The 27,659-nt window shown below is 45.0% G+C and overlaps 1 protein-coding gene across 13 annotated transcripts in view; it reads right to left on the bottom strand.

The window, feature by feature from the left end:
• The window catches only part of NFIA (nuclear factor I A), a 246,526-nt gene that overhangs the window by 62,486 nt on the left and 156,381 nt on the right, over positions 1-27,659 (bottom strand). For all 13 annotated transcript variants that reach the window (XM_065657896.1, XM_065657898.1, XM_065657897.1 and 10 more), the window contains 3 exons: positions 23,910-23,984; positions 14,565-14,682; positions 11,967-12,094 (listed from right to left, as the gene is read on the bottom strand). In XM_065657896.1, the coding sequence (XP_065513968.1) occupies positions 11,967-12,094; positions 14,565-14,682; positions 23,910-23,984 (321 nt within the window). The remainder of the gene's footprint in view (positions 1-11,966; positions 12,095-14,564; positions 14,683-23,909; positions 23,985-27,659) is intronic.

The raw sequence follows: 27,659 nt of genomic DNA, 5'->3' as shown, positions 1-27,659 counted from the left end.
CCTCTTAAAACCTGTCCTCCCCAAATTACTGGGTTTCTAGATGATCATTTTTTAACAGAGGGCAAACAATTTATTTAATACAAGTTCCCATTTGGCTAAGGATTTGCATAAGAAATACAGCTGTTTTGGGGATCTTTTAATTTTTAAAATCTCCAAATGGCCAGAATCTGCAATTCCGCCTGGATGACGGGACTTCGGGAGTCATTTTGATGTCCGATGTCGAACCTTGACTTTGACAGTCAGAAGCAGGTCCTGGCACGGCACGTTCAGATTAGGTGTGGCCGAGCGGTTTTCACTCGAGGAGTGGAAAAGAGATGTAGGTTATAAGGACTGAAAGGGCTGAACGAGCCAGAGGAGCGACGAAACAAGCGGGAACGGCCACTGCCCTTTGCTTCAAAGATGTACCTCGCAACGGCCACGCTCAGAAAGAGTCAGGACGGTGCTTTACTTACATTTTCTGTTATTTTGGTTAGGAGTAAAGGCAAGATGTAAGAGAGGGTTAAGTCTGGACTCCGTCCAAAGTGCTTTCTCCTGTTTGGAGCGAGGTGGTGCATTAGCGTACTGCAGCACAGATAATACTCCTGGAGACAAACGGGGGCTGCTGTCATAAAACGGGACGTCACACTAAGTACAAGGAAAGTCCATACTTTTACATTTGTCAGATCCCATTGACTGTAAATCCTTACTTTTAAAATAAAATTGATTTCCCTTCTATTTGTGGAACCTAAGACTTTGCTGATATAAAATAGTCCCGTTCCTTTCCAGAGAACTGCTCCTGGACTTGAGGACTGCAGGTACCACCTCACTTTGCTGCGTTTCGGGGGTTCGAAGATCTGCACGCAAATCCCAGCGAGCCAAATGAAGGCTGTGCACAAAACAGTAAAACAGCCTATAATTTTCTAGCTGATTTCAGCAACAGGATCTTTTACGTTATGCTTTTTGGTGTACATCACACTAACCATAGATGTAAGAGAAAAGCAGCAAGGATGATCTCACGAGGGCTGCCGGATGGACAAGCAGAGGTGGAGGATGCTGCGGATACCCTGAGCGTGACCCCAGTGAAACCAGAATAAAACTGGAACCAGCATACACACTAGGTGAAGACACTAACGAACTTTTAAGTCTTCGTGGAGCTGGAAAATGAAAGAAAATTGAGAGTACTTACACAGCATCCCTTCTTCAAGCTGCAGCATCCTTCTGCGAGGCTCAGCGGTACTGGGTAGCACTGTGTTCATGCCCTTAGCGCTGGGGTTACGGGTCAAGGTTACAGGTTACACACTCTGGGTGAACAACCCAGCTGCTGTCACAGCACATATACATTCCTGGAGGTATAGGATGGCTCTGCAGCCACTCAGCCGAATTGTTACCTGAGCTAACAGGCTGCTAGACAGATTTCTCCGCTTTCCTATGCGCACTGACTGCTGCGGTCAAAGTGTTGGGGCAGCACTTAACTTGAGAGAAAGTAGCCAGGGAATGATTTATTCACTACTTCTGCCAGTAAAAAAGACCAAAGAGCACCAAGGAGCATCAAGGAAGATGATCAGGCAGCAGACAGAAGCAGCGGTGCTGCCTTAAGAACACCGAATAAAACTAGAACTTGCTGCCATGGGATGTTGCGGAGGCCAAAACAAAGAACGGGTTAAAAACACCTCTGAAAGAAAAGTCCACTGAAGGCTGTCAAACACAAAGATGCAAAGGGAGCCTCTGGCTCATGAAACCGAGCCGTTCGCTGCCAAAATCCGCGAGGCCGTGCTCTGAAAAGCATCACTGGAAGCCTGTCCTGCTGTTGTATTCTTCCTTAAGTGTCCCCCACCAGCTCCTGTCAGAGCCAGCAGACGGGGCAGGGTGAGCCTTCCGACTAGCTGAAAAAAGGCATTTTTTCCTCTCTGTGGGCAGATTCACTGTTTCTGTAGGCTGGAATGCGCTGCGTCTGGCAGCTGAGAAAGAGGAAAATTGCAGCAGGTATCCAGCTCAACGAAATTAAGATCTCAGGATTGCTCCTCACTCTGTGCAGAACCAGAGGAACATCTCGAGTCAGTGTGGGAAAGGAGACAAAAAAAGAGATGTAATATGGTCTGCGTCCTGGTCCTGGTCCTGTATCGTCTTCTCTCAGTTCCCTAACACCTCTCAGTGCACATTTTAACTTCGGGTCAAAACGTTTCCTTTAAAACAAAGCCTGTTTTTCTCCTGTAGAGCAAAGATCAAAACGTGTGCACGGAGCACAGTAGCGGCACTGTGTGCTACGCAGTGGAGTGATGGTTGTACTGGGAATGTTAATAAACAGTGCCCAGAGCAGAACTTCTGCATAGAAAAGGGTGTATGTTACATCTCTCCCCCTCTCTCCTGTCTCATGCAATATTTACACAGCTGTGCTTTGTAAAATGTGTAGGGGAGGTTTTTATTATTATTTTTTGGTAATTTATTTACCTAAGATAGGCCAGCATCTGTTTTGCGGTGAGCTTCTTTCACAAAGTTTCACAGTTGCCTTGACTGATGCAAAAGGAGGTCACGGTCCTTACTCAGTGATCCCAAAACCATTTGTTTCAACCACTTAGCCATTCTATTTGGCTAATTTGTGTTCTGTTCTGTGTTTTTGGTTTGTCCTCTACTTGGAAATCTGCATCCCTTGGGGAATTGATCTGGCTAGGTGAGTATTTTAGTTATCTGCTTTATAAAATGCAGAAGTGCACAAGAATTTGAAATAAAATGCATCATTTACTGGCTCTCAATATGTACTGTATATTGGCTCTGAAGACTACTAATATTTTCCAGCTGCCTTCAAAAAAAACAAGAGTTCAATGCAGCCTTTGCAGTGGGTCCTTTCCCATGACTCCCTTTCACAGGTGATGAAGACTTTTCCTGTGTCCTGAAGAATTAATAAGCCTGAACATTTCTGTACCAGCAGCATACCGCAGGAGATAAAATATTGCTTCTGCTTCCCAAACACATTAGAAAAAGCAAGTCTGCTGATCTCAACTGCTAAGACAGCACATGAAAGGAATGCAGTCCATTTCCTAACCAAGATCTAATCTATAGAAGAGCTTATAGATCCAAGTCAACATCCTGAATTGGTCCCAGAAGCAAACAAGAAAACTAGTTCAACTTTTGGAAGGCAGGTACAATGCTCTCAATGTGTTTCATCCCGTTTTGCAATTAAACAGTCCCATGCTGCACTATCAGATGATCTTCAAGAAAAACTGCACCAGAGGAGACCCGTCTGGAGCTCACAAAGATTATTCGTGTTTGACAGGCTCCAAATCAGCCAGAAATGCGCAGCCAAATGCAAACAGAGGATGCTTCTGTCCTTCGGAGCTCACCTCTGACAAGACGCAGAACGTGTCTGCTTTTGTCCCAGCACCAGGGAAGCTTATAGTTTTCACTTGGTGACAAAAGCGAAGCCCAGACCATATAATGGTCTGTGCTTCGTATGTATCTGTTAAACAGAAGAGGTGGCAGAACACAGCTCAGCAAGGACGTCTGAAGAATGTTGCGTCCGTGGACCAACGCAGCGCTCCCGTGCCAGGAATCCCGGCACCGTCAGGAAGCTTTGCTCCAACGTTTGTCAGGGAATAGTTTTCTATGCACTAAACCTTTCCTGTCAATCTGAAAAATGATTCAGATGATACTGCTTGTGTGTGGAGCCAGAGATAGCTCAGGTGGTTTTCTGGCTGTCACAGCACACAGAGGATCTGCTTTAACCTTGGTCATTAAAGTCAGTGAAAATAGCAGGTAAGGATGATGCTAGCACAAGGCCAGCCAAAAATACAGCTTTAATTTGCTATCGGAAGTGAAACACTTTCTGCATTTTTTAACTCAGAACTCCTACGGGTCCATACTCATTTTTAAATGATGCATTTCCTGACATCTGGAATTAGACGCAAGAAGCAGAGCCACAACACTGACTGACTTTCCCGGGACCATACCGAAGGGATGTGTTCCTCAGGGGATTACAGCAAAGCTGAGGCATGTGCTTTAACACTTGCATGGGATTATTAATTTTATTAAAAATGGAAAGTACAGTTTAGGCCGAATTGCAGGGCCGAATTTGTTGTGTTGTCCAGTTTCTGGAAAAATGGGAGCTTTTGAGAGGTGTGAAAACATGTAGGACTTTTCAATGTGAAGTGAATTTTCGATCAGTGGTTCTTTCCCTGCCTCTAACTCCCTTCCATGATTTGGAGCCAGTAACGCCAGCAGCACGGCGTGTTGTCACAGGCCTTGTGCTACTACGTGAATTGCCAAAGAAAGGCTGAGCTATTGATCCAGTGGCAATTTGCTGTCAAAATGACTCTGTCTGTTACGGCAAATGAGTGGCGTTCATCATTTGACTTGATGAATGCAATTACAAAAGACTGACAATGCTCAAAGCACCACTCTTGACCTGCTGCGTTTTTCTTGGCTCACATGAGGTTCTTGATCTTTGCTGGCCGTGACCAATTAGAGTTTAAGTTGCCCATTAAGGTGCGGCTCTGGAAAAGTTCTGTTTAAAATAAACAACAACTTATATTGGTGAGTAACTCATCAACTATGCAGCAGTCTGATTCTGATTGCCTGGCAGAGAAACACACACATTTTGCGCAGGATCTGATAAAAGATCTATAATGTGCTAACACAAACCTATCATGTAGCACCTGTGACTAACAGATTGTGATATCAAAGTCTTGATGCCTAAGTGCTCCTGTAAATGCATTAAACTTTTAGCGGCAGGAACTGTAGACTGCCAGTGACAAGGAGCTGATATGGTATTTCAGTAAAAGTTGATAAGTGTTATTGCTCTTAGAAGAAAAGAAAAATCTTATGTTCTTGAAAACCACTGGGCAGCTTGTGTTTTGATGGGATACTGTAATGCAGAGAGAAGGGATAAGGGAACACATGGAGTCTATGAAAGCAAAAAGACATTTAAGGAAAGCCCTGTACTCTACAGTAGCTGGAGCTCCTTGAAGGATGCTCCCATCGTATGGTTGGTTTTGGGTGTCTACCTGCTCACTTGAAGCCAACTTTTTCGGCGGCAGCATGCTCATGGTGCCATGACAAGGTAGCCCAGGCCCAAGCACACTCTGCTTCTCAGCTACGGCAGAACAAGGATGGTGGAAAACTCCATAAGAATGGAGGGAAATGTGCATAACGGTATAAAGCCTTGGAGATGAGAAGAAGCACAGGTCTGAACGGGAACGGGGAAATGGGGTGAAGGGGAGAAGGAGTCCTAGTCACAGTATAGAGTCTAATAAAGCTCAGAAAAAGTTGTTCAGAGAAAATACACAGTGGAAGTTTCCTGGGAGGAAACAGGTCCTGTCTGCCGTGGCGCTTGTGGCATCTCTTCAGCTTAACGGCGCAAACGAGCCTGACGAAATTCCCTCTGCTGTAAACCAAAACGTTCTGGCCACCACCGAAACGTGGTCTGAGTCTGACCTCCCGTTCGAAAAGCCAAACTATGCCGTGGGCTGGAGGTTTGTCTGGTTGCGAAATGTTCCCACTGTCTTAATACATTATGGGGGAAAAAATGGCACCGGTGCCTGCTGATAGATGTGTCAAGGTAGGGAACGAAGCTGCCGCACAGGCAGGTACAAACCTAGTGGCTCTGTGTGTGCTGTCTGACTTCTCTGTACACACTGAGAATTGGAGGGCAAGACAATGTCACATCTGGGAAAAATACCGAGTAAATACAATTGGCAGGGATCCTGGATGTAGAACTCCTCTGGTCTAAGGAAAAGAGACGTTTTCCCTGTTTCTGTCTTTCTTAAATAGGTCTGTAAGTATCTAAACAGTTCAGCTTAAGGAAATTAATAAAGATCATGAAATTCCTGTGTCTAGTTATGATCCAGTGAAAACTGCCCGCTACAGCAAGTCACTGAAAAGTAATGCCAGAGAATTCTTTGATATTGAATACTCCAGGTCTGAAGCTGAATGTTTTCCCAGTAAAAAGGGATTATTCTTCTATTCCTTATTTTGTGTAATACATGGTTCTCATGTTTTTCATCATATTTTCTACAGCCAGTCCCTTCAATCATTGGCAGTAATGTAGCACAACCATCGGAAACTTCTCCGAGCTCTGAGTTAGTGTGCGGCATCAAGTCTTTTGATGAGCCCACAGACCTTTTGCCCGAGGACAGATCAGACACACTCTGCATCACTGATGCTGGGACATATTATAAATGTTTTACCTTCTCGGTAGTGCCAGTCAACAGTTGTGTTTAGGGCATAAAGAACACAATCTAGGATCTCCCTTACACCACTTGGTCTGGCATTTCCAAGATATAATTCTGAACAGACTTTGAAAACAAGCTCTCGTGGTCATCCGATCTATGCCTGAATGAGTATTTCTGATGTGCAAGGCATAAATAAAAGTTTCTTAGTAAATACGGAGGAGGTTTTTTTGTGTGCTGAGAATCTGCTAAGAAGAAAGACCATGCCAGACTTAAGAAAAGGGTTATTGAAACAAGACTTTGGACCGGTTGCCTGCGTGTGGTTTTTCCATAACTAGCAATGGGGAGAGACAAGGTACCATTAAGTTAGGGGTCATTGCCACTGCAAGGGAAATACTCCAAAATAGGATGTCAGCTCCTCAGCTGCATAGAAATTGCTCAGAGATGATTTTCAGACAGTCCCATAGATGGTGGCATGAGAACGAGCAGCCTGAGTGGTGTAGCAAGCAATCCTGAGGCTGACTTTAATAGCATCTTTACTACCAACGACGTGTCCAGCACTCTAACAGGGAGCTCTCTGGCTTACTGCAGGTTCATATAATACTATCAACTTCATGAGCCCCTGGAACTGTAAATATGTCTTTCGGTCATGCAGCGCAGGCGTTATTGCTAATTCCTTAAGGTTTCTGCACTGAAAGTCTGGTTTGGTGTCTGGGGTTTTCATGGTGAAGGCACACAAGAGCTCAGCACAGCGTGACCGGCAATAATAGCCGCGGTGGAGCTGGAGGAAGGGAAGGTGGATGACCACGGTATGAAAAGCCTTATCAGAAGAAGGACCACAGAGCTCCATCCATTTTGCAAACGGGTGCAGTGCTTTAAGCTGGTGAAGCCCACACTTGAAGCGGAGCTAATTGTGCCTTCAGATGTCTCAAGAAGCGCAAGGAGTACAAACATGTACCTTTCCTGGGATTACTGTCCTCCAGGGACCAAACTGACTTGTGGAAACAAAAGTAGCAGGAAGATCTAAGTAAAGAAACTAATAGGATAATCTGAATTTGCATCTGAAAGATTTTTTCCATGCCACGCTGTAGAAATACAATGGAAGTAAAATTGGCAAATACCGTCCATATGCTGCACTACAAAATGACTGACAGAGCGCAATGTGAACATTACTCCGGGACCGAATCAAGCAAATGCATTAAAAAAAGGCATAAGAGGAATACTAATATACATTAACTCAATCTTCTTTTATGATGGAATTAAAAAACTTATACCTGTAATTATGGTTTACCCCCATTACAAGCAGAGTTGCCACAGAACTGAACACGGGCCAGCCTTGTGCACGAGTTCAAAGCCGGGGTGATGTTGCCTTATTTTCTTACTAACATCATCTTTATCCTCTCTTGCCCTTCTGCTCAGTTAGCAAGAGTTATGTACTGAAAGTGCTGAGATAAAGTAATGGTACGGAGGATACTGCAAAAGGTATTTGAAAAGAAGAAGTAATTTACTACATGTCTGCTTTGTTTTACTTCCTAAGCCTTCCTGTTGTGAAAGGAAATTCATCTTTTCTGGCAGACTCCAGCCTTTTTAGGCCTGAGAGCTCCCCAGGAGCTTTCGAGTGCAGGTAAATGGATGTGAGACTCAAGGAGTACAGCACAAGGAACACGGAATGAATGTTGGGGTTTGCTTTGCCTGTCACATCTGACGTACAAGGAGAGCGCTATATCCTTGCTTGCAAGAATTATCTAGATGTAAAAACCACAAGGCTGAGTCCTCTGCTCATTACTATGGGTCTGAGATGCCACGCATGGAAAGGTCACGTTGCTGGTGGGTGAAACACGTAGGATCAATGTCCAGCAAAGTCCCCAAGTGAGACGGATGTCGGGGTGCTCCGAGCCCTGGGGCTCGTGGTGTAAAAGTGGAGAAAAAGGCGGGTGGACGGACAGTAGGTGCAGCCTGTGTTCTGCACGGAGCGAGACCCCAAGAGTGGGCACAGGGGAAGCAGCCGCTGCCTAATCTAAATAGCACACCGAGTGGTTTTGTCCTCTTCTGTTCTCCTGCCAGTTTGCACATATGTTCTGAGCATACAGCCTGCCCTCCAAAGACCACTTACAGGGGCAATCACAGGGAAGCGAAGCAGGAAGAAAGTATCCAAAAAGGGAATTTTTTCAAGAGAAAAAACATGGAGACAGATGTAGAGTGACTAGTCACGGCTGGCGGTAAATAACCCTCTGCCTGGAGTGCTCTCTTTCTCTAAGAAGAGTTCACAGATTCCATTTCATATTTCCTTTCTAGGAAGTAAAATCTTTGTCTTCCTGGCATTTGTTCTTTTTTTTTTTTTTTCTTCCCTACATACTTTTCCCCTTTTGTATAGTTTAAAACTGTCTTCTCATTTTCCCTTTCTCTTCTATGTTGTGCTCTCACGCAGACCTCATTTCCATGCACTGTCCCAGGCAACATCTCTCACTATAACCCTTCCATAGTATCTGTGCCTTGAGCACTTCGCTCTGCCTATACATGTGCATAAACGTACGGGCGCTTCACACCTGCTCCTGCATTACAGTCCCCACTTTTTCTCATGTGCACACCTCAGAATTAAGCAAATACAACACACAGACAGAATATTCATCCTCTCACTCCCATAAACCTGTCAAGGCATATAGGCCAAGAAGTTATCTCTGCATAAATCTAAATCTCCTGTGAGGAAGCAATCTACTCAAAGGCAATAAAGCCAGAGGATATATTATTATCTTTGGTGTGGATCCTACTGGGCTGGGACGTTGGCTGCTGGCTCCTCTCTGAACTTTCCTTCCCAGCCAGAACAGCCATCCCACAGACAAGTCTAAGCTTCCTCTCCTTGCTCCGATTTCCTCCTCCCATTGTTTGGCTGGTAACCCAAAGGACAGGGTTTAATTATGGAGTTTGGAAACCTGGCTTACGCTACTCTGCCAGCACAGGATAAAACTTCAGCCCGCCTTCCGAACCAGCATCACTCTGCACCGTTGATACCTGCACTATCCCACGCAGCACAAAATGAGCCACGCGGAAGAAACGCCAAGTCAAACAAAAAGATGTTTCGCTCTTTTAACTTCTACTGAGAATTTCGCTGAGGAAAAAAAAAAAAAGCACAAACCAAAACACTGAAGCTCAGAGATTATTGTATGTTAAAACTGACTGGAGAATAAAAAAATGGCAAGGCCTTTTTCTGGACAGGAGAGACATCGGAAAAGATGGATCAGAAATAGGTCCAGGCTCCAAAGCTCCCCTCTCAGAGAGGAACGCTGCGGCAAGCCACCGGGTAATGCGGGACGTTAACATCATTTATACGGCTTTCAGATGACCAATATATTTTCTAGGCAGATGCCTCATTGAAGACTCGTAAAACATTTTAAACTTCTGGAGATAAAGCACCCATGTCTCATCCGAAGGGCCAGATGTTAATGCCAGCCCCACGTGTGGTTTCTGCGGTACGGCAGCGCACCGTGCACAGAGCGCTGGATGTGTCCCTCGGGGGACACCTCGTGCCAGTGACACACCGCTGTCACCCTGGCGCGGAAGGACACCTCGGCGCCGCTTTGTCCTTCACCGCGGCTGAGCTGGGGCTCTTTAGGTGATGTCTCCGCCAGCCGCGCTCTTGCAGTGACCCCGTTTTACGGAGAAGCTGAGGCGATGAATTCAGAGACTGCTGGAGTACTGGGGTGGGTCTGCGCGGATGTAGCACGAAGATGGCTTGAAAGTGCATCCCGCACAGGCAGGATAAAGCTCTTTTTCTTCATAGCTGTGACAGTGATAGATAGCTAGTGAATCTGACCTATATCTAGCTGGTACCTGGCTGGAGTCCCTGATGTTGCAAGGTGATTTTCTGCCATTCTACAGGCAACACCAAGCAGAATCTGGGATTTTTCTGTAGCAAGGGTGGAAGGTCATGAGAAAGGAAGAACTTTCTCTGACTTATTCTTGCTTTTGACACGGGCAGTTGTGCTTCTCCACGATGGGCACGCAGTGCTGCCAAGAGCGGCGGAGGTGCTTTGGAGGCTTTAGCTACTTCTCTTGTCCAGCTCAGCAGCTCTGTGCCACCATCTAGGCAGGACTTGGATGAGACAGAGTAATGACCGCATGGGGGGAAAACCACCAGAAGTGACAGCAAAATTAATAGCCAATCTCTGGCTGCTGCACAAACGGCCAACATTTGTCATTAACAAAGAGCACCCCGAACTTTGGGGGGAGTTAGCCCCCCGGTCTGACAATGATGTAGAAGCAGTGACCCAGTCGGCTTTTAGCCATCTGTGTCTGCAGAGGAGGTCGCGCTCCCCCCCTTTCCACGGGCGCCGAGCTTTTGTTCGTGTTTCTGCCGCTCCGTGAGCAGACCAGTTTACTCCAAGCTGAAGCTCTGCCTTACATCAGCTGGAGCTGATGGAGGAAACAGCCCCTGGTGCCTACGGAGCGGGACACCCCCCTGAAAACGCCGGAGCCCTGGGGACGACGGCGGTGGCGAGGCGGCGGCGGGGAGCCTGGCACTCGTCTGCCCGCAGGTCCACTCTCTCCTCCTGCCAAAGTGCCACATGTGCCGGCAATAAGGGCCCACAAGCTGGCTCCTCCTCATTAGAGCAGGGAGGGCAGCTGGCAGGGGATCCTCCAAGGGCTCCCCGGCGCGGGAACCAGTCCCCTCCCAGTCTGGAATAGCCCAAATTTGGTGACTTTCTGGGCACGCTGTAAAGGACAGCTGTTTGACAGGGTCTCCAGAGAAAGCTGTGGGGATGTTTCCTACATGATGAAGGATATAGGTGGCTGGCCAAGTGCCCACGGAACCGATTTTAATGCTGTTCAGGTTGAATTTACTTTTCTGTGCGGTATAGTTCATTATACACAGGGCCCTGGACAAGCGTGTGTTGTTTCTAAGCAAACCAAACCCATACTATTTTAAATCTAAACGAGAATGAAAAAACAAAAGTATTGCAAAAGATCCTTTGGGCTGTTTAGAAGGCCTTCTCAAACACTGGGAGGCTGGAGATGAATGCACTGCTTGCCTTCATCTAACGAATAAGACTTCTGCTATTTTTATTAGCAATAAATATTGAATATACACCTGTAAGCAAAACGGAGGCATTAACTTCACCTATGAATGTAGCACTGACCCAGAAAAATATTTTCAATAGTATTAAGCACCCAGATGATCAAGATAAGTGATCAATGGACAGTTAAGTATGTAACAGAACATAACCCAAAAGATGATCAACGAGAAAGATCACACACAAAAATTAACTGAGAAAAGGCAGAAGAGCTGCTTCCTAAATCTTGCATAACACCCAGTGGTATCTCTTTTGATCTGAAGCTTCCAGTCACACTTCATGGTATCACAGATAAATAAAACAACTCCTTTGGTAAGTCTCTTAAAAGTCATTACTAGGTGAACTCACGCGTTGTAGAAAGCTTGAAAAGTCCTTTTACCTTATATAAATTTAGGGATATTTATTGAAACAGCAGGGCACAGTCCAGACAGGTGTTGCTTTTTGCTAAGCGATTGTCACCGCTATCCCCGAGTTGAATCTGGACATTTTGACAGAAAAAGACGGCCTATCTTTTGCTGCGTTATTTAATAACTTCAGATATTTGGCCAAAATGCAGAAGTGACACACTACAGAAACATTCACAGCTGCGGGAGCAACAAAACCACTACGACATTTTCATGAGGCTGACCTTTTCTCAGAAGAAGCTACGAGATGTTTAGAACTGATCACCTTCCTATAGAGCGTATTCAGTGTATTCTGGTAACAAAACTAAGCAACGGGAGATGCCGTTCTGGGGCTCCCGAAAGCCGTGGCTTACCTGGCTCCACTTCATGCCATCCGCTGGACTGGCTGCCACTGCCCGGAGAGCGCCCTTGGCTTGTGTAGAACGGCTCCTCACCAGGACTGTCCATCTCATCCTCCACAGACTTGAGACGTTTTGTGGAGCTGAGAAAGCAAAACCACGTAGTCAGCTCTATGCGTACGGGAAGGAACAAAAGCACGTCTGCTGGCGCACACCTTGCCCTGCCTGAGAGGAACGCGGTTATGGGAACTGCGATGGATTTTGGGCCCCGAGCAGGGGAAGGCACAAGTCCTGCAGTCCCACCCAACCTCTCAGCACCCGTGTCTTCTTTCTGATTTGCTTCACTGCCAACGACTAAGTGAGACACAAACCAACCTCTCAGAGAGCCCGGACTGAAGCCCTAAACACACGCTGGTTTAACTAGAAGATAGTTCAACGTTTAGGCTTTTACACATCCAAAAGCAGGACATTTTTCAAAGCACAGAGAGGTCAATCAAAAGGCAAGAATTTAATCTGTATTGTGTGATTTTTGCAATTTGAATGAATATGGTCATGACACACAAGACTTATTTTAACAGCTTATTCTAAAAGACAAATTATTTATCAGGTGAAACTTTTATTTTTCATCTTTTAGCCATAGCCATTAAATCAACCCAGACTTCAGTCCCATAAGAAGCAGTGTAGACAAGTGAATGACGGTACAATCCGTTCTTGGTTCAAATGCTCATCTTATCCGACATGTAAAAGCACTTTACTCTGGAACTGTACGCCATCGAGCATAAAAAGTCCCCCAGTAGGTACCTCTGGCAGCATCAGTACTAAAGGATTCCCTTGGGGTCCATCCCACCTCCCTCGCCAAGGGCTCAGGAGACAGAAGAGCCTTCAGAGCTCTCTGGTGGCCACTGACTCAGACTCTGGTAGTTTTGCAGAGAGAGGGTCCCGAAGCCAAAGACACTCAGCTTGGCTCTGTTTTCTATAATGAGTTGTACAGACTGCGTGGGGACGTTACCGAGAATTTCTAAGTACTTTTCCAAGGCTGGGTCAGCTCGCTTTTTTCACCAAATCTGTATCCTATTAAGGCTTCAGGCATTCAAGAACAGGCTCCTCTGTGTAGGGGGAACATATCTAACAGACATAAAATATTCCACTGCAATTTCTCTCGGTTTCAAACTTGCAGCCTCCCCGCGGCTCCCCACGCGAAGCTCTGCGCAGGTAGGAGCTGGCGGGTTTGCAAAATCTGTTTGTGAGAAACAGGAAGAATAATTCTTGCGGTATGCGTGGAATGCAGGTTTGGCCATTCCTTAATTTAGAGAATTGTTACGTGTCAATAGGGGAAATTGTGTGCATACAATATAATTACCGCCTGATAATTCTGCTGAGTCTATGTATTTAAGGAATATATTTTTTTTCTGACTGGGAACAGCCTAATGAGAGGAAAACAAACATATTACCAAGTTATTAACTACCCATGCTGTTTATAATTAGCTCCTTATCAGTGGTAGCTATTTGCAGAAGAATAGAAGAGCAACAACTGAGCTCTCAAGTAACATTAATAACCTCACTTTTCTGCTTCTGGAGTCACAACTAAATTCTACCTGAGAATGGTGGTAATGATGAGCACTGTAGGGTACACAGTTTACATGTGAAAAAAGAAACAGCACAAAGCTTTTAATTGATATGTAATGGGGTTTGTAGTTATCGAGCTTCATAATGTGCACCCTAAATGCAAGATGTAGGATGTTCTTTCAATCACTGCAAAACTGTAAGAAGTTATTGCTAAGAGCCTCTCTTTAAAGATTTTTTTAATAAAAACAGCGGCTACATTCAAACTATAGAGACTTCTAACATGTGTACTTGCTTACTGCAAAGCTGTGACACTGCAGACTGAGATAAAAACGTAAAAGAACCCCGGGCTGAAGTTAGACTTTCTTGTCATGTCTTTGAAATAAGTGATCTATTTTGGCTGCGGGGGAAAAAAATAAAAATCAATCTAGTTCCTTAATAGCGTTCGAGACTACTAGAGTGAGTGGGCTTGTTTATAAATCTAATCTCATGGATGGTTAACGTGAAAGGTAAAAATAAAAAATATCCTTGTTTGATAGTCGGCATCTAAGCCAAAATCAAGATCAGACTGGGTAGTCATCTGCATTAACAATTTGTTTCCTACAGCCTGAGTCACAAATTTCTAAATGCTATAGGAAAATTAGGATTCATGATAGGCCAAGTTCCTAAAACGATGCTAGTCTCACAGATAACACTTTTTCAGATAAAGAATGCCTGTAAGACTGTCTTAGGACTTCCCTGCTAGGACAAAGCGGCACATGTCACTGTGCTCCCAATTCTCTTCTGCCACAAGTGAAACTCCAAGAATTCCAGTGGAACTTCTCCTGATGCACCAAGATAAAAGCCAGAAGGTACACAAATCGATGCAGCAGTTTTTCTTCGAAGCTTGTACATATAAAAAGAACATTAACAGCTCTGTGAATCTGAAACAGCTCCACGTCTTGAGGCCCCCAAACAGCTTGTCAAAGAATTTAATGGTCATTTCCCAGATGAGTAATGATGCTGGCTTGGGTTTCCAAGTAACTTGTTATTAGGCAGAGATTAAATTACCTGGTAGAGGATGTGCTAGGTAAAGACCTCCTCATTGCTCCTGGGCTCATGCTGTAGTATGAAGAACTTTCCAAATCTGAGAGGGAGAAATTAGGGCCTGTTCCTGCAGCTATCGGTGCTGGGGAAACAAAAGAGATCGCAGTCAGTAAGTCACGTGAATAAGGCATGAATTGCACTTCAAAATCACTTTCTTCTTCCTCATGAGTGTGTTTAGTTTCACGATGAGAACAGGTGGGACATGGAAATCAGGAAATGCTAATGGTAACCGGCACTGCAATCAAGAAGATGTAAATGTTATCAAGAATACAATGTTCTATGACATGGACTTTTTCTTACATTCCTCTAAAGGTATTAAAACAAACAAACAAACAAACAAACAACAAACCAAAACCAGCAAGACTTTCTCTAAGCACTGCTTTTATATTAATATCACTCTAATATTTAATGAAACTTGTTGCTTTCACTTTTAGGACAGCGTCGCATTTATTGGCATAGTTACAAACAGGCTGCATCATCCCTGTAGTGTGCTTGGCATAATCTATAAGCAGTACAGGCAGGGAAATACACACCTCGGGGCCCTTGGTATATACGTGATGTACATCCACAAGCACAGAGGTTACAAATGCTCCTTGGAGAAAGCACAAAAGCAGATGAGAAACCTGCAAGCATCCGAGTTTTCCTCTGGCCTCTCCTCCAGCTGAATCAGAGCTAGAGACATATGACTCCCAAAACCTTTTATCCAGCAGTTACCTTTCCCTGCTCAGCTCTCACCACCTTACCCAGCACCTCCGTTTTATTGTAAGGCATGTGAATGCCTTTAATTTCCCTGTCCTAGAGCCTTGGGTTTACATTAAAACCTTATGAATTCCTACACACCCCAAAGTCTGCAGACACGAGCCTATGAACTCCATGTGGTGTACCTTTCTCGGAATAGAAAAGGTCCAGAGCAGTTTAATGTGAAAGTCAACATATAATGCATTTCACAAAAAAAAAAAAAAAAAAAAAAAAAAAAGGCAAAAAAAAAAAAAGCGCCTCTATTTGGCAAACGGTACCATATCCAGTGTCACTGTTCCAGTGCTGTTTACAGGACAATACAACTTTGGGAGCCGACAATTAGAGATCGTGATTTTCCCTCACGTTTTGGAGACGTCTGAAAGAGGACGTACAGCACAATAAAACGCACAAGCTTGGCCTGGAACCTATTGTCGGAGAGCCCGGACTCACAGCAACAAAGGCGAAGCAGCCTCGATGCCACACAAGGATGCTGAGCCAAGCGTAATCTTTGGTCTGAGAATCTGGCCCGTTTTCAAACATGAAAAAATCTTTCAGTCCGACGGGGCAGGAGCGAGGAAATGAAGACGGGGTAGCTCGTATCACCCAGCTAACGTGTCTGGGCTGAAACACAGGCTGCTGGGAGTGCTGCCATGGACGGTAATGGGGCCAGGACTTCACCCCAAGTTTAAGGAGCTCACAATGTCAGATTTGATGGAGGAATAATGTAATTTGCAGCTGCCTCATCATCCCCACAAGACAATTAGTTGTTGTTTGGCAAGGATCTTTTAAGAACGTCATTGAAGAGAGAAAGGGAACTGCCTGGATAGCCACGGACTTCTAAAAGGACGGGACGGAAAACACATAACGCCATTAAAACTTGAGAAAATCTGGAATGGTCATTAAAAGGAATTAAGTTGGGAAGTAATTTATGACAAGAACACTCAAATCCTTTGTTATCTTCTCTTAACTATCGTACGCTTCCTGCGCACTGGGTATCTGAGCGGGTGTGTTAACAAAAAGAAAGAAAAATTAAGCATAGTAAAATTAACTCATTTTATCAATTTGTGCTTTCTGCAACAGTTTCCTGACAGCAGCTACAAGCGGCTGTAAAACTGATGAATTTGCATGGAAAAAGAAACGGGTCTAAGTAATTTGTGTAAAAGGTAACAGGGACATGGACTGCTATAATTCAGCCACCCTGCAGATAGCAGACTGCTGCAGTGTGAGCAGTTATGGGTTAGAAAAATGACCACACTGCAGTCAGTCTGACTTGAATGGAAATCAATCATAAAGGTACTCTCTGCAGCATCTACTCCACAGTTTTCAGCAACTTCCTTGCCAAACAGATCTGTGCTCTGTAAACCCTTTGCTGCTCAATTCCTCTGCACCCTCTACCCACCAAAGACGAACTTACAGGTTAAGCATGCTGTTTTCCAAACAGGAACATAAAAAGGCTAAATTAAAGCACCGTTTCTTTCTGAGGCACGATGAATTTCCCAACCACTGCAAGATTTATGGAACAGTTTTATTGCAAACAGATACGGAAGAAAAACTAGTATGTGGATAACGCTTTTCTTCTTTCTCTCACCCCGCTTCGGTTTATCGCCCTCTCCCCAAATCCTGGACGTTTCTGTTCCAACACTTGAGCTGGCCCTATAGGAAAATGAAATGTATCTCCAGACCAGGCGTGGGGTAGGAACAACGTATGGCTAGCGCTGTGTAAACTCGGCACAAATTAAAACCGGCTCACCGCACAGCAATCTCCGCCCGGGCAGCAAACACGAAGGATGCTTTGTTTGCTACAGGCACGCTGCCACGACCAGCTCAAGGTCTCTGGCCCTAGAAGTGCCATGGAGAACCTTGCACAGAGCTGAGCTGGTCTGAAATCCCTCGTCCTGCCTGCCTGACAGCACCTCGCGCCTCCTGCATTGGGCTTTGGCTGCGGGGACCCCGGTGCCTCCTCCGGCCACCCCTGTGGTTCGCGGTGACACGTGCCACCGGAGCTGGCGTGATGGAGCCAAGAGCCACCCCGGCCTGGTCCTGAAAGGAGCCTGGAGCATGGAGGGGGTTGGTCTCTTCTCCCAAGGAACAAGTGATGGGACAAGAGGAAATGGCCTCAAGTTGCACCAGGGGAGGTTCAGACTGGATATGAGGAAAAAATTCTTCATGGAAAGGGCTGTTGGGCATTGGAACAGGCTGCCCAGGGCAGTGGTGGAGTCACCATCCCTGGAGGGGTTTAAAAGGCGTTTAGATGAGGTTCTTAGGGACATGGTTTAGTGCCAGAGTTAGGGTATGGTTGGACTCGATGATCCTGAGGGTCTCTTCCAACCGAAATGATCCTGTGATTCTACAAATGGCTTTTCACACCTTGCCCGTGCCCATAAACTGACGGGAAGGAAACACTCGCATTTATTTGCGGGATTCCCTGCAAAGGCTGCAGCTCTGGAGAGTAAGCAAAGGGATCAAAGTGTTGCCAGCTGTGGCAAAACTGTCTAAACTAACTCTCTTCATTGTAGTATCCGGTGATTCACCATGCAACCTTCCTACGGCTGAGGGACACGCTTGGGCCCCACACGAAGCGGCCACGGGGCTGGGGAGCTCCGCGCCAGCACAGCCGGCTCTCGGCACACTGCGGCCCGCACAAACACCAGGCCGCCGACACTAAAAACACGCCGTTTCCTCCCCCGAAGAAATGCCCTGCAGCAAAGTGACCTTCTGATAGCTCAGGAACATCTCTCAAACAGGAAAGGATGTCAGAAATTGCAGTCGCGAGTCAAAACAATAATCTCCACCTACGTGCCAGCGTCAAGATGTCATCTGACCCAGGGCTTTCTAAGCAAACAGATGCCGGCTTCTGCTCCCGTTTCAGCTGCTGGCATCACCGAAAGAAATAAAAAATCCCCGCGCACAGGGGACCCATTTTGCTTGCTCCGAGGGGCAGGACTTGCTCCTTTACCCAAAAGGAGGAGGAGGAGGGTGGGCGCCTCTGCTCGAGAACACAGGGCAGCATCGCCCCTGCTGCCAGCGTGTTAGCTCCGGTCTTCACCCGAAATGTCAAGAAAAATAGCAAAGAAATTAACAAAAAGCCCTCTGACTTAACCCAATTGGAATATTTATTTTTAAGAATTTATTGAATTACAGAACAGGAAACCCACTAAATAAAACCAGCCAGGCTGGCATTTGTCTCCCTTGGAATACAGCGCTCTCTTTTAGTCACGTTAATATTTAGTTTCTCTTTTTCTCATTTTTATGTATTTATTTTTACAAAGGGGTTGGGATGTGACTAAGATCATTACACGTGTAATGCTGCAGCAAAGTGATAATGTGTTTAAGGTTAAATGGGAGAAACATGACATTTGACTAATAAACTTTTTCCTGTGTTGTGACTCCATAAACAAAGGGAAACTCACTGCGCCGCTGCTGCTGCCGAGAGGAAAGGGGAGCTCAGGGGGTTTTTTTGCAAGGCCTTTGTTTCCTACATACTCTATCGTTAGATTCAATGAGGTTTTGCCGAATACAACAGATATGAAATGTGTGATGCTCATTTTAAAATTACAAGTACAGCCTGCTATTGACCACCTAATTATGCTGAGTTCCATTTATAAACATAGCTAACCACTAAGTTTATAGAGACTTTTTGTGCTGCTTTAATAGGATATTGATCGAGAGCAAGGTTTGAGTGGACTGCCATTGAATTGTGTAATGGCATACAAAAGGCAAGGTCACGGCAACTGTTCACTCTGTGCCTGCAGTCTATTTTTTATTATAATCTTTCTTTCTTCCTCTCATACCCAAGCCCAAACAGCGTGTTTTGGATGGCAGTGCTTCGCTAAGGACTATAGAGTATCTTTTTAAATGTTAATTTTCCTGCTGCTGACTTTAACTGCCTTCACTACTGTAATGCTTAGTATAGCAGAAAACACACAGGCTGCTGGTTAGAGAAAGCTGGTTTATTACACCCAGGCTTTCACACGCGTGCCCAGCAGCCTCCTCCCTGTCCCCAGACCCGTGACAGGATCCGGGGCACCCCACACCTTCCCACAGGCACCCAGTACGTACTGGGACGGCAGGACCCCCCTGCAGTTTGTTTCGGCTGCACCCGGCCGCTGGACCAAACGCCTGAGGAGGCTGTTTCCTCCATCACACCCAGGCAGTGGAAAATACTTGAATTTCTAACACTTGTCCGCCTGCCACAGATGTCACAAAAGCACGTCCTACCTGTGGAATTCATGCAGCTGTCTGAGGGATAATTAGCTGGACCGTTTCTGTGTTTATATAGGAGCGGGAAGCAAGTTACTGTATGTTTGAGCTGGTGGGCTCAGTGGCTCGTTAGAAGGATTAAGAGTCACCCCACTCGCTCCGTCCAGCTCTTTACTGCTAACATCTTCAAACTCAAAGCGTGGCATTTCCAGCCCAGGGCGCAGTCAGAATTCCCTTGTTTATCAGCACGAAGGATGATGTCATTTTGACAAATAACACAGCGCAAAACAAATATGTTTGATTTGGCTCTCGCGAATGTTCATAAATCCTCAATCTTTCTTCACATCCTGGGCAGTGCAGTTGATGTGGCTGCTTGAAGGACCTCCAAGGGAGGAGATGTTCCCAGCAGCTCTCTGCACAGGCGCACGTGGTGCAGACTCCAAGCCAAGAAGGGAACAGCGTTCCCCAGGCTTCTCGCATCGCTGCGGCCGCTCATGGCCTCCCGGTCTCTGCCAGGGGGACTGGACACTCTGCCCACACCTCCTGCACAGGGTGATTGTCCAGGGCCGAGCAGATAGCAGCACACAGGGAGAGGAATATTTTCCTAACAAGGCAGAAGGTTTTGCTTGGCCAACAGCTGGCTGCCGGTTCACAAAGCACGTACATCACCAACGCTTCTGCTTCTGAGCCTTTTGTTGTCAGCCCAAAGCTCTCTCGAGATGGAGGAATGAAGTCTGTGGTATCTGAAGGGGGTCTCCCCGGTATCTGGGGTGACAGACAACACTCAGAAAGGAGCTCACGCCTTTTGCCTGCTAATGATGTAGGAGAATCACAGAATCATTTTGGTTGGAAGAGACCCTCAAGCTCATCGAGTCCAACCATGAACCTAACTCTGTCACTGCCCCATGTCCCTGAGAACCTCATGTCCGTCTGTCCAACCCCTCCAGGGATGGTGACTCCAGCACTGCCCTGGGCAGCCTGTTCCAATGCCCCACAGCCCTTTACGGGGAAAAAAAAAAAAAAATCCTAATATCCGATCTAAACCTCTGGCAGCATGGTCTGCAACATCTGCATCAGATGGGGTGGAGGGGGAACTATTTGTTTTTCTGATGAACTTTTATGATCTGCTTTCTCTATTTTACTAGGGTCAGCAAGATTCAGTAGCTGGGTAGCATTTCGAAAGAAAATGTGCATCTGTAGGACTGAAGAAAGCAACTTTCTGTTACCAAAACAGTCTAGACTTGTTCAATAGCTCACAGAAGCTCTGATGAGCAGCACTGATAGATAAGACAGATAATGGTAACAGCTGACCTTTCGCTTGATTTAATTCATTCCCCAAATTTGCATGATGGAGACAACCATTTATTACTTGAGACTCCTTGTCATGTGGACCTTGGGAACTTTACTAAATAAACCGGGCATATAATTGCTACCAACAATATTTCACAAGACTAACTTTAGATAACAGCAGCAAACCACAGAGCAGTTAAAACTGTGGGAAATCCCTTATTTCTATCATCGTTTTATCAAAAGCAAGCATGGAAAGAAACATGACAATGGGCGTACATGAAGATGACCTCTCTGCAAAGCAAACACGGAGCACGCCCAGGAGCGAAGCAGAGACTAAATGTGAGCGCCCACTAAGGACAGGCTGGCTCGTTCCTTCCCCAGCCAGGGTGGCTTCTGAAGAAGAAAAATGACGTTTAGAAAGTAAAGCCAAGAAAACCGACCGAGGATATTCTGATCGCTCAAGCTACGGACTGTTAATAGCTGCTGGGGAGTCTGGGTGATGGCTGTTCATAAGCTGAGCTCCCCAGTCTGAAGGCAACCCATGGACTGGTCTCGAATCAAGACACGAGAACACGTAGACAGCCCAGCAAAGGTTATATTGAAAAGCACACTCTTAAAGACCTTGCCTGCCAATTTAGGCAAATGTGCAGCAATTACTTTGTTAACCTGTTATGTTAGATAATTCTTTGAATATCACTATGTGAATTAATAATAACTTTGCTGGGAATTTGTTGCTAGACTCTGCACTAAACGTAACCTACTGGGTAGCCACGGCATGTCAGGCTGTGGGCTTCTCAGACCTCCCAAAGTAAACAAGGTTACAGCTGGTCAGTACATGTCTGGGGCATCTCCAAGGAAAATCCAGGGTACTATCAAAAGCCATGTAGCTAAATCAGTTGCTGGCACTCTTCCCTCTGAGTCAGTTCTGAAGTGATATCCCGATACGCTTTGGGGACACTATTTTTGGTAGAGGTGCTGGCTTGTGGACAGGATATAAAACTGAGGTCTTGACCTCCTGGGATTATTAAAGAGCCCATGAAAAAGAGTGCAAACCCCTGCGTCTGGAACAGATAAAAGCCTAATCTTTTTATTTTGCCCACCGACACCTTCTTTCTTATTTCTGATAAAGTTCATGCCTGTCCTGCTCTTGCTGCGTGCAGGTGCCCTGTCCTTGGAGGCGATGCACCTCAATGGCAAGCAGAGGAACATCTCGGACACAGTTTGCAAAACACGCTGAATGCCAGGAATTCTGATACAGAGTGCTTTAGTTTAGCTACAATAAAATATCTTGGAAGATTAATATGCATGAAACATGACGCTCCTGAGGTCAATGCCAAACTCTCAGGGAGGCTGGGACTGGCGGCGGGGGCTGAAGTCCTGAACGGGGACACTTTTCTATCAGCCCTGCCCCGCGCGCACACGAAGCACGGCTGACAGAGTCCAGAGGCAGCTCTGCTGTGCAGGGCTCCGACAGCCGAGATAAGATTGTGCTGAAGTGGGATGCCTTGCAGAGGGGGAGGGTGAATCCTTTGTGCTTCAAAAGCCCGATGCTGTCACGCTGAAATAACGTGACATATCATGGAGATGTTCAAAAACTGGCAATAACTTGGGTTTGTCCACCACGGCTGCGGGTACCAGCAAGTTAGTGCACGCAGGACAGCGAGTTCGATGTCTAAGTCCCAATTTAAGCGCTTCAGTAAGGGAACCGATTTGCAAATGTGCTGAGCTCTCAGCAGCTCCTTTTGACTTCTAAGTCCTCTGAACTTTGTCCTTCTCATAAAATTCCCACCAGTTGTCAGGGAAGAAAACTCCGGAGAAATGTCTGCCTCAAACTTTTTCTCTCTCCATCTCTCTCCCCAGCGTATAATCCCTCTGACATTCATGTATCGCCCACTTGCCATGCTCTCCTTGTAGCATCCTATTTTTGAATATAAAGTCAATTTACTAGCTAGCGCAAGTCTTTCCAAAAGTGGAAATAAAACAGGAAAATCCTTACAGAAACTCTGTGTTCTGACTCAAAACCACAGATTCTCTGCTAGGTTTGTGCCAGTTACATTCCAGCCCCAGAAGAACTTCAACTACACGCTCAGAGCCAGTACCCAAACAAATATTCCTGCTATCTAGAAGGAGAACCGTTTTTATCACTGTCTGTGCTAAAGGGACTGGCTACAAACCCTAAGGTTTTAAAGGGGCACGTAGTTGCGTGGTTCACCTACAGAAGTGGTACATGGTGATAATATGATGTTATTCCATAGCTCTACACTAGACCAGAAAAGACTCCCAAAGGAGTTGTTCCTACGGCCCTGACTTACCAGTCCATACTCTCTCCCGAACTATCTGGATTATGTCATAGCAAAATACAATCAATGCACCTCTGATCAATGAACAGGGTGGTGACAGGTACTCCTAATTCACTGTTGTTAGTGGGTATTGACAAGCCTGTAATGATCACGCTGCAGTGTGTCATTCATGCTGGGGGCATTAGCATTCTTTAAAGGTCAAAAAACAAATCCTTCCAGAAGACAGAATTCCATAGAGTTAATGGAAAGCGTAGGCCTTGCGAAGGCGAGACGTATGGCTCTGCATAACTGAGATTATCAGAGCTGGAGCTGGTACAGCTGTCGGCATTACTGACGAGTTCATCAATCTGCAGGTGTACAAACACACGTACGCACGGCACGGATGAACACAACGTGCAAAAGTGCCACAAGAAAAGTTCCAGGCTTGTGTGCACAGATCATGCCGTTTCGAGAGGTCTGGTGAAAATACAGGCCTTGGATCCTGCAAGGGATCCACTGGGTGAGCTGATCTCTCGAGGCATTTACCTGCACTCATGTCCAGCCAAACTGATCAACTCGCACATGCAAGTTTGCAGAATTAAAAACGTTTAATTTACTTCTCAAAATCACGCTATTTTATTTCCCCACATTAAAAGATGTGGCACATAAACACTGCCCACTGGTGAGAAGCGGAGAGAAGAGACTCTCAATTTTCAAGAATCGGGGAAGGGTCACAATAAGAATCAAAGAAAAAAGCTGGGATTGCAGAAACCACATAAACCGGCCACAAAATGATACTTACTTTGTGAGACTCTTACTAGCTCAGTCACACTGAAAACACCTGATGTGACAAAACTGTCCTGGAAGCCCAAATGTCCTACAAAACAAACAGAGGGAGAGAACTGCGATTAGCTTTAAGCATTTAATGACAGTATTCTCAAATAGTTTACTTTCCTTTAGACTTCAAATGTGACATCTAATTTCCCACTTAGCAGTAATTATTGTTTATGTAGGTGGGTAACTAGTCATACAGCTATGTAGGCTGCTTTGTGGTTTCTATCTAGAGGTTAGGAAAGCTAACATGACACATCAGCAGGGAGATTTTTACATGTTAAAGCATCTCAACAGGAAATCTGAAACAAAAGAAGACTATTTTAATAAACGGTTACCTTGGATGACCCCTAATGACTTCACAATTGAAATGAAAATACTGTACCTAGGAAACAGACAGGACAGCTAAGTTCCATAATCGTTTTAAACATTATTCTCTAAAGAAACATCTGATCAGGATTATCTACCCATTCATTCAAACAAAACAAGATTTAAAGACGTACTCTTCATTTTCTAAGGTTACACCAGGGAAATCTTAAAATAGCAGCTGGTAAAAAAAATAAATTCATGCCTTTCTTATAAAAAAAAATCCTAACATTTAAAACTAGCTTTCAAAAAGAAATACAAATATCTGTATAAGAAAAGTATTAACTTTGAGCTTTGGACTGTCTTTAGGAGCCAGGGCGCTCTCTTCCATGTCCGTCTCCCTTGTGCAAGGAATGGCTCTACAGTTGGTATCAAAATGTTATTACACTTTACGTAACAGTATTTTCCTTCTTCTCTACAAACACGCCTGCCACGAAACGTTCATTTAATTTTCACGGGTGTGATCAACGACAAAAGGAGCAGCTTTTGGGCTGTGACCGGTGGGAGCGTGCGGAGCGGGACGGACCTGGACTTCAGCTCCAGGTCTGCAGTTCAGACTGACCTCCTGCTTTTGAAATCAGGGTCAAAGGAGAAATCTCAGGATAAAGAGATTATTAAAAGAACTGCAAAGTCCTGCTTGTCCACGGGATAAGTGGCATATACCTTTTTAGGTTGTCCTACTTAGAGTCACTGATTCCGGCGCACGCACACATATATTATTGAATGTTTTGCAGAGGCACCATCTGCTCCGCTGTTAATTGTTTGTCAGATTCAGTACGATTTCCCTGCGATCAGTATATTCTACGGTGCACCGCGCTCATCACGGCAATACCCTTCTATAACGACCAGAGCAACAGAACTAATGCGAGCTGCATATTCGTTCTCCTTTCTTTTGGGGTTCTTCGAGAAAATGAACATATTCCACTGTAATTTCTACCCTCAGAACGGGAAATAAAATAAATGCATGGCGTGTGCAGAACTACCGAGGGTGGCATGTCAGGGGCAAGGTTTGGGAGAGATTTGGAGGGACGTCAGCCGTTCTCCTCCAGCCCCGAACGACATTCTCAGCGAATTCTGTTCCTGCACTGAAGAACCTCCCGGTTTCTGCGAGGATCCCACGGTGCCAGATGAACGCAGTCGCTAAGCTAACAACAGACTCGAGACAAGTTTCTGCATCAGGCATGTTTTTATACTTCGGCAATAATGATGAGTTTTCAAACTGTGTATATGTATATCTTTGGGCATCCTTGTGTATGTGTGTATACATATGTATTATGTACACAAACATATAAATATACACAAATCTGTCATGCTCCAGCTGTAGATAAATGTACTATAAAATATTGAAATTGATGCCGAAATTCAACACAAACAAATTCCTCAATCTGCAAACAAGGTTTTTATTTACACCGAGAGAATAAATTTTTCTCTACTTCAAAGGAAAAAATGTTCTTACAAGCTTTTATTTTTCCTTACTTTCAACTTAGGAGTAGCTCTCAGATAACTGCAAATGCTTTTGCGTGATTTGCTTTGTATTTCACCATAATAAAGGTGATGACTACATCATTCTGCTTTTTAGAAATGGTTGCTGGCCATACGCAACGTTTGTTCATTGACAATTTCCCGAGTATTTTTAATATGAAGATCTACTTTTCATATGCTGCAGCAGACCTGCCTATTGAATTAAATGATCTGTGAATTAAAAATAATTCTCTTAGGTCTTCACTGAAACCACTCATGTGCCTAAAATTAAGCATATGCTTAAGTGCCTTGCTGGACCCGGGCCAGGCCGCTTACAACTCCGCAGAGCCCTTGGTAGGGAAGCCAGTCTCTGCTATATAACTTCTCACACTGTGCTCATCACGGCAGCATCTGAGCAACTTCCAGAAGCGCATCCAGCAACATCCACCAACATCTGCCACGTGTGGGTTTTGCAGCCAGCACCGCGCCGGCTCTGCTCCGCTGGCCGGTTCCACCCGCATTTCCCAGGCGGGTGCCTATCGCGCGAGGAGTGAAGGTGAAATGGAAATACAGAAATAAAAATTAAAATTAAAAGGCAACCCCCCCCACACACAAACAAAAGCCAAACCAAATCACGGCTATGGTAGGACAATTGGCTGATTTTTTAAGGGAAAGGCCGGAGCCCTTTGTAATCATCCCATAAAAACACAACTGTAGCACGGCTAACCACGTTACCATAACCTAGCAAACACAGGTAAAACCAGAAACGAAAACGCCACCGAATGGTTTTAAACACATTCTAGCTCTCATGATTCCGCAGGGCATGAGAAAAGTTGAATAATTGAAAAATAAAATTATATATCTGAATAATTAAAAAATAAAAGTTGAGTAAGTTAGCTTGGGCCTGCTAACTTCATTATTCCTATTTTGCTGGGTACACCTGAAATGTCCACTTCAGTAGGAACACTTCTTATGCGTGTACATGTCACAGTAATCATTAAACAACAGCATGCAACGAGAGGATTTTCATCCTTCAGTACTGAAAATAAACATTTCACAAATGTAAGGTGAATTTCACAATTCTCCCAGTTTGTTATTTACCTATAAACATTAGGAAATCAGGGGCTCATCTCGCCAATCATTAATAATATCTTGATACCCACAAAAGCAATGCCCTTGGCTTAGAGCTGTATCCTGAACTCATTTCGATGCGCGGTTGGTCTGTGAATTCGAACTCCACGAAAGTTTAAATGTTTGCCTGGCTGGTTCAGATTGCAAAATCCAGGCCTAACACTGTAGCTTTCACTGAGCTGCGCCTACAGCGCAACAAGAAAATGTGAGAAACAGGACAAAGAAGCTAAACATGTAAAAGAAGAATGACTAGGAAATAGCAGGATTCACAAAAAAATATGTAAAATAAACGTTTTGTGTCTATTAACAGGGGTCAAATGCAAAAATATATCAATTTGGCTTTCACGCTTAATTCTGAATGAGAAAATAAATAGGTAAAGTCAAGCAATTACATATGCAGATGTTAGCATTAACGAGCTCCTTTACTGAAAAGATGATTAAACATCTTGAAAGCCGGCAAGATTCACTTTTCATGCGGCGCTTTACTGAAATAACGTGCACTGTGACACTTTTGCTAAATATCCCAAAGACAGGACATTGAAATTGCTGTATGTGATCGGGTTATCTCTGCAGCTTTGTGCGACAGTCACATTCTGGTAGTAAAGCAGGTGTTCGAAATGAGGATGAGAGAATTTTTACTCACTTTATAAAAAACGAACAGAGCTCGTTCACTGAATTTCTGGGTATAAATTAAGACACCCGGGTAGCCGAGGCAGGCCCTGACTCAGCAAAGCGGTTGGAGCACGTGCTTAATTTTAATCAC

The sequence above is a fragment of the Caloenas nicobarica genome, chromosome Z, assembly GCF_036013445.1.
Source record: "Caloenas nicobarica isolate bCalNic1 chromosome Z, bCalNic1.hap1, whole genome shotgun sequence".
In the NCBI taxonomy this organism is placed as follows: domain Eukaryota; kingdom Metazoa; phylum Chordata; class Aves; order Columbiformes; family Columbidae; genus Caloenas; species Caloenas nicobarica.
Note: the sequence above shows the minus strand (reverse complement) of the source record. Positions and strands in the feature narration are given on the sequence as shown.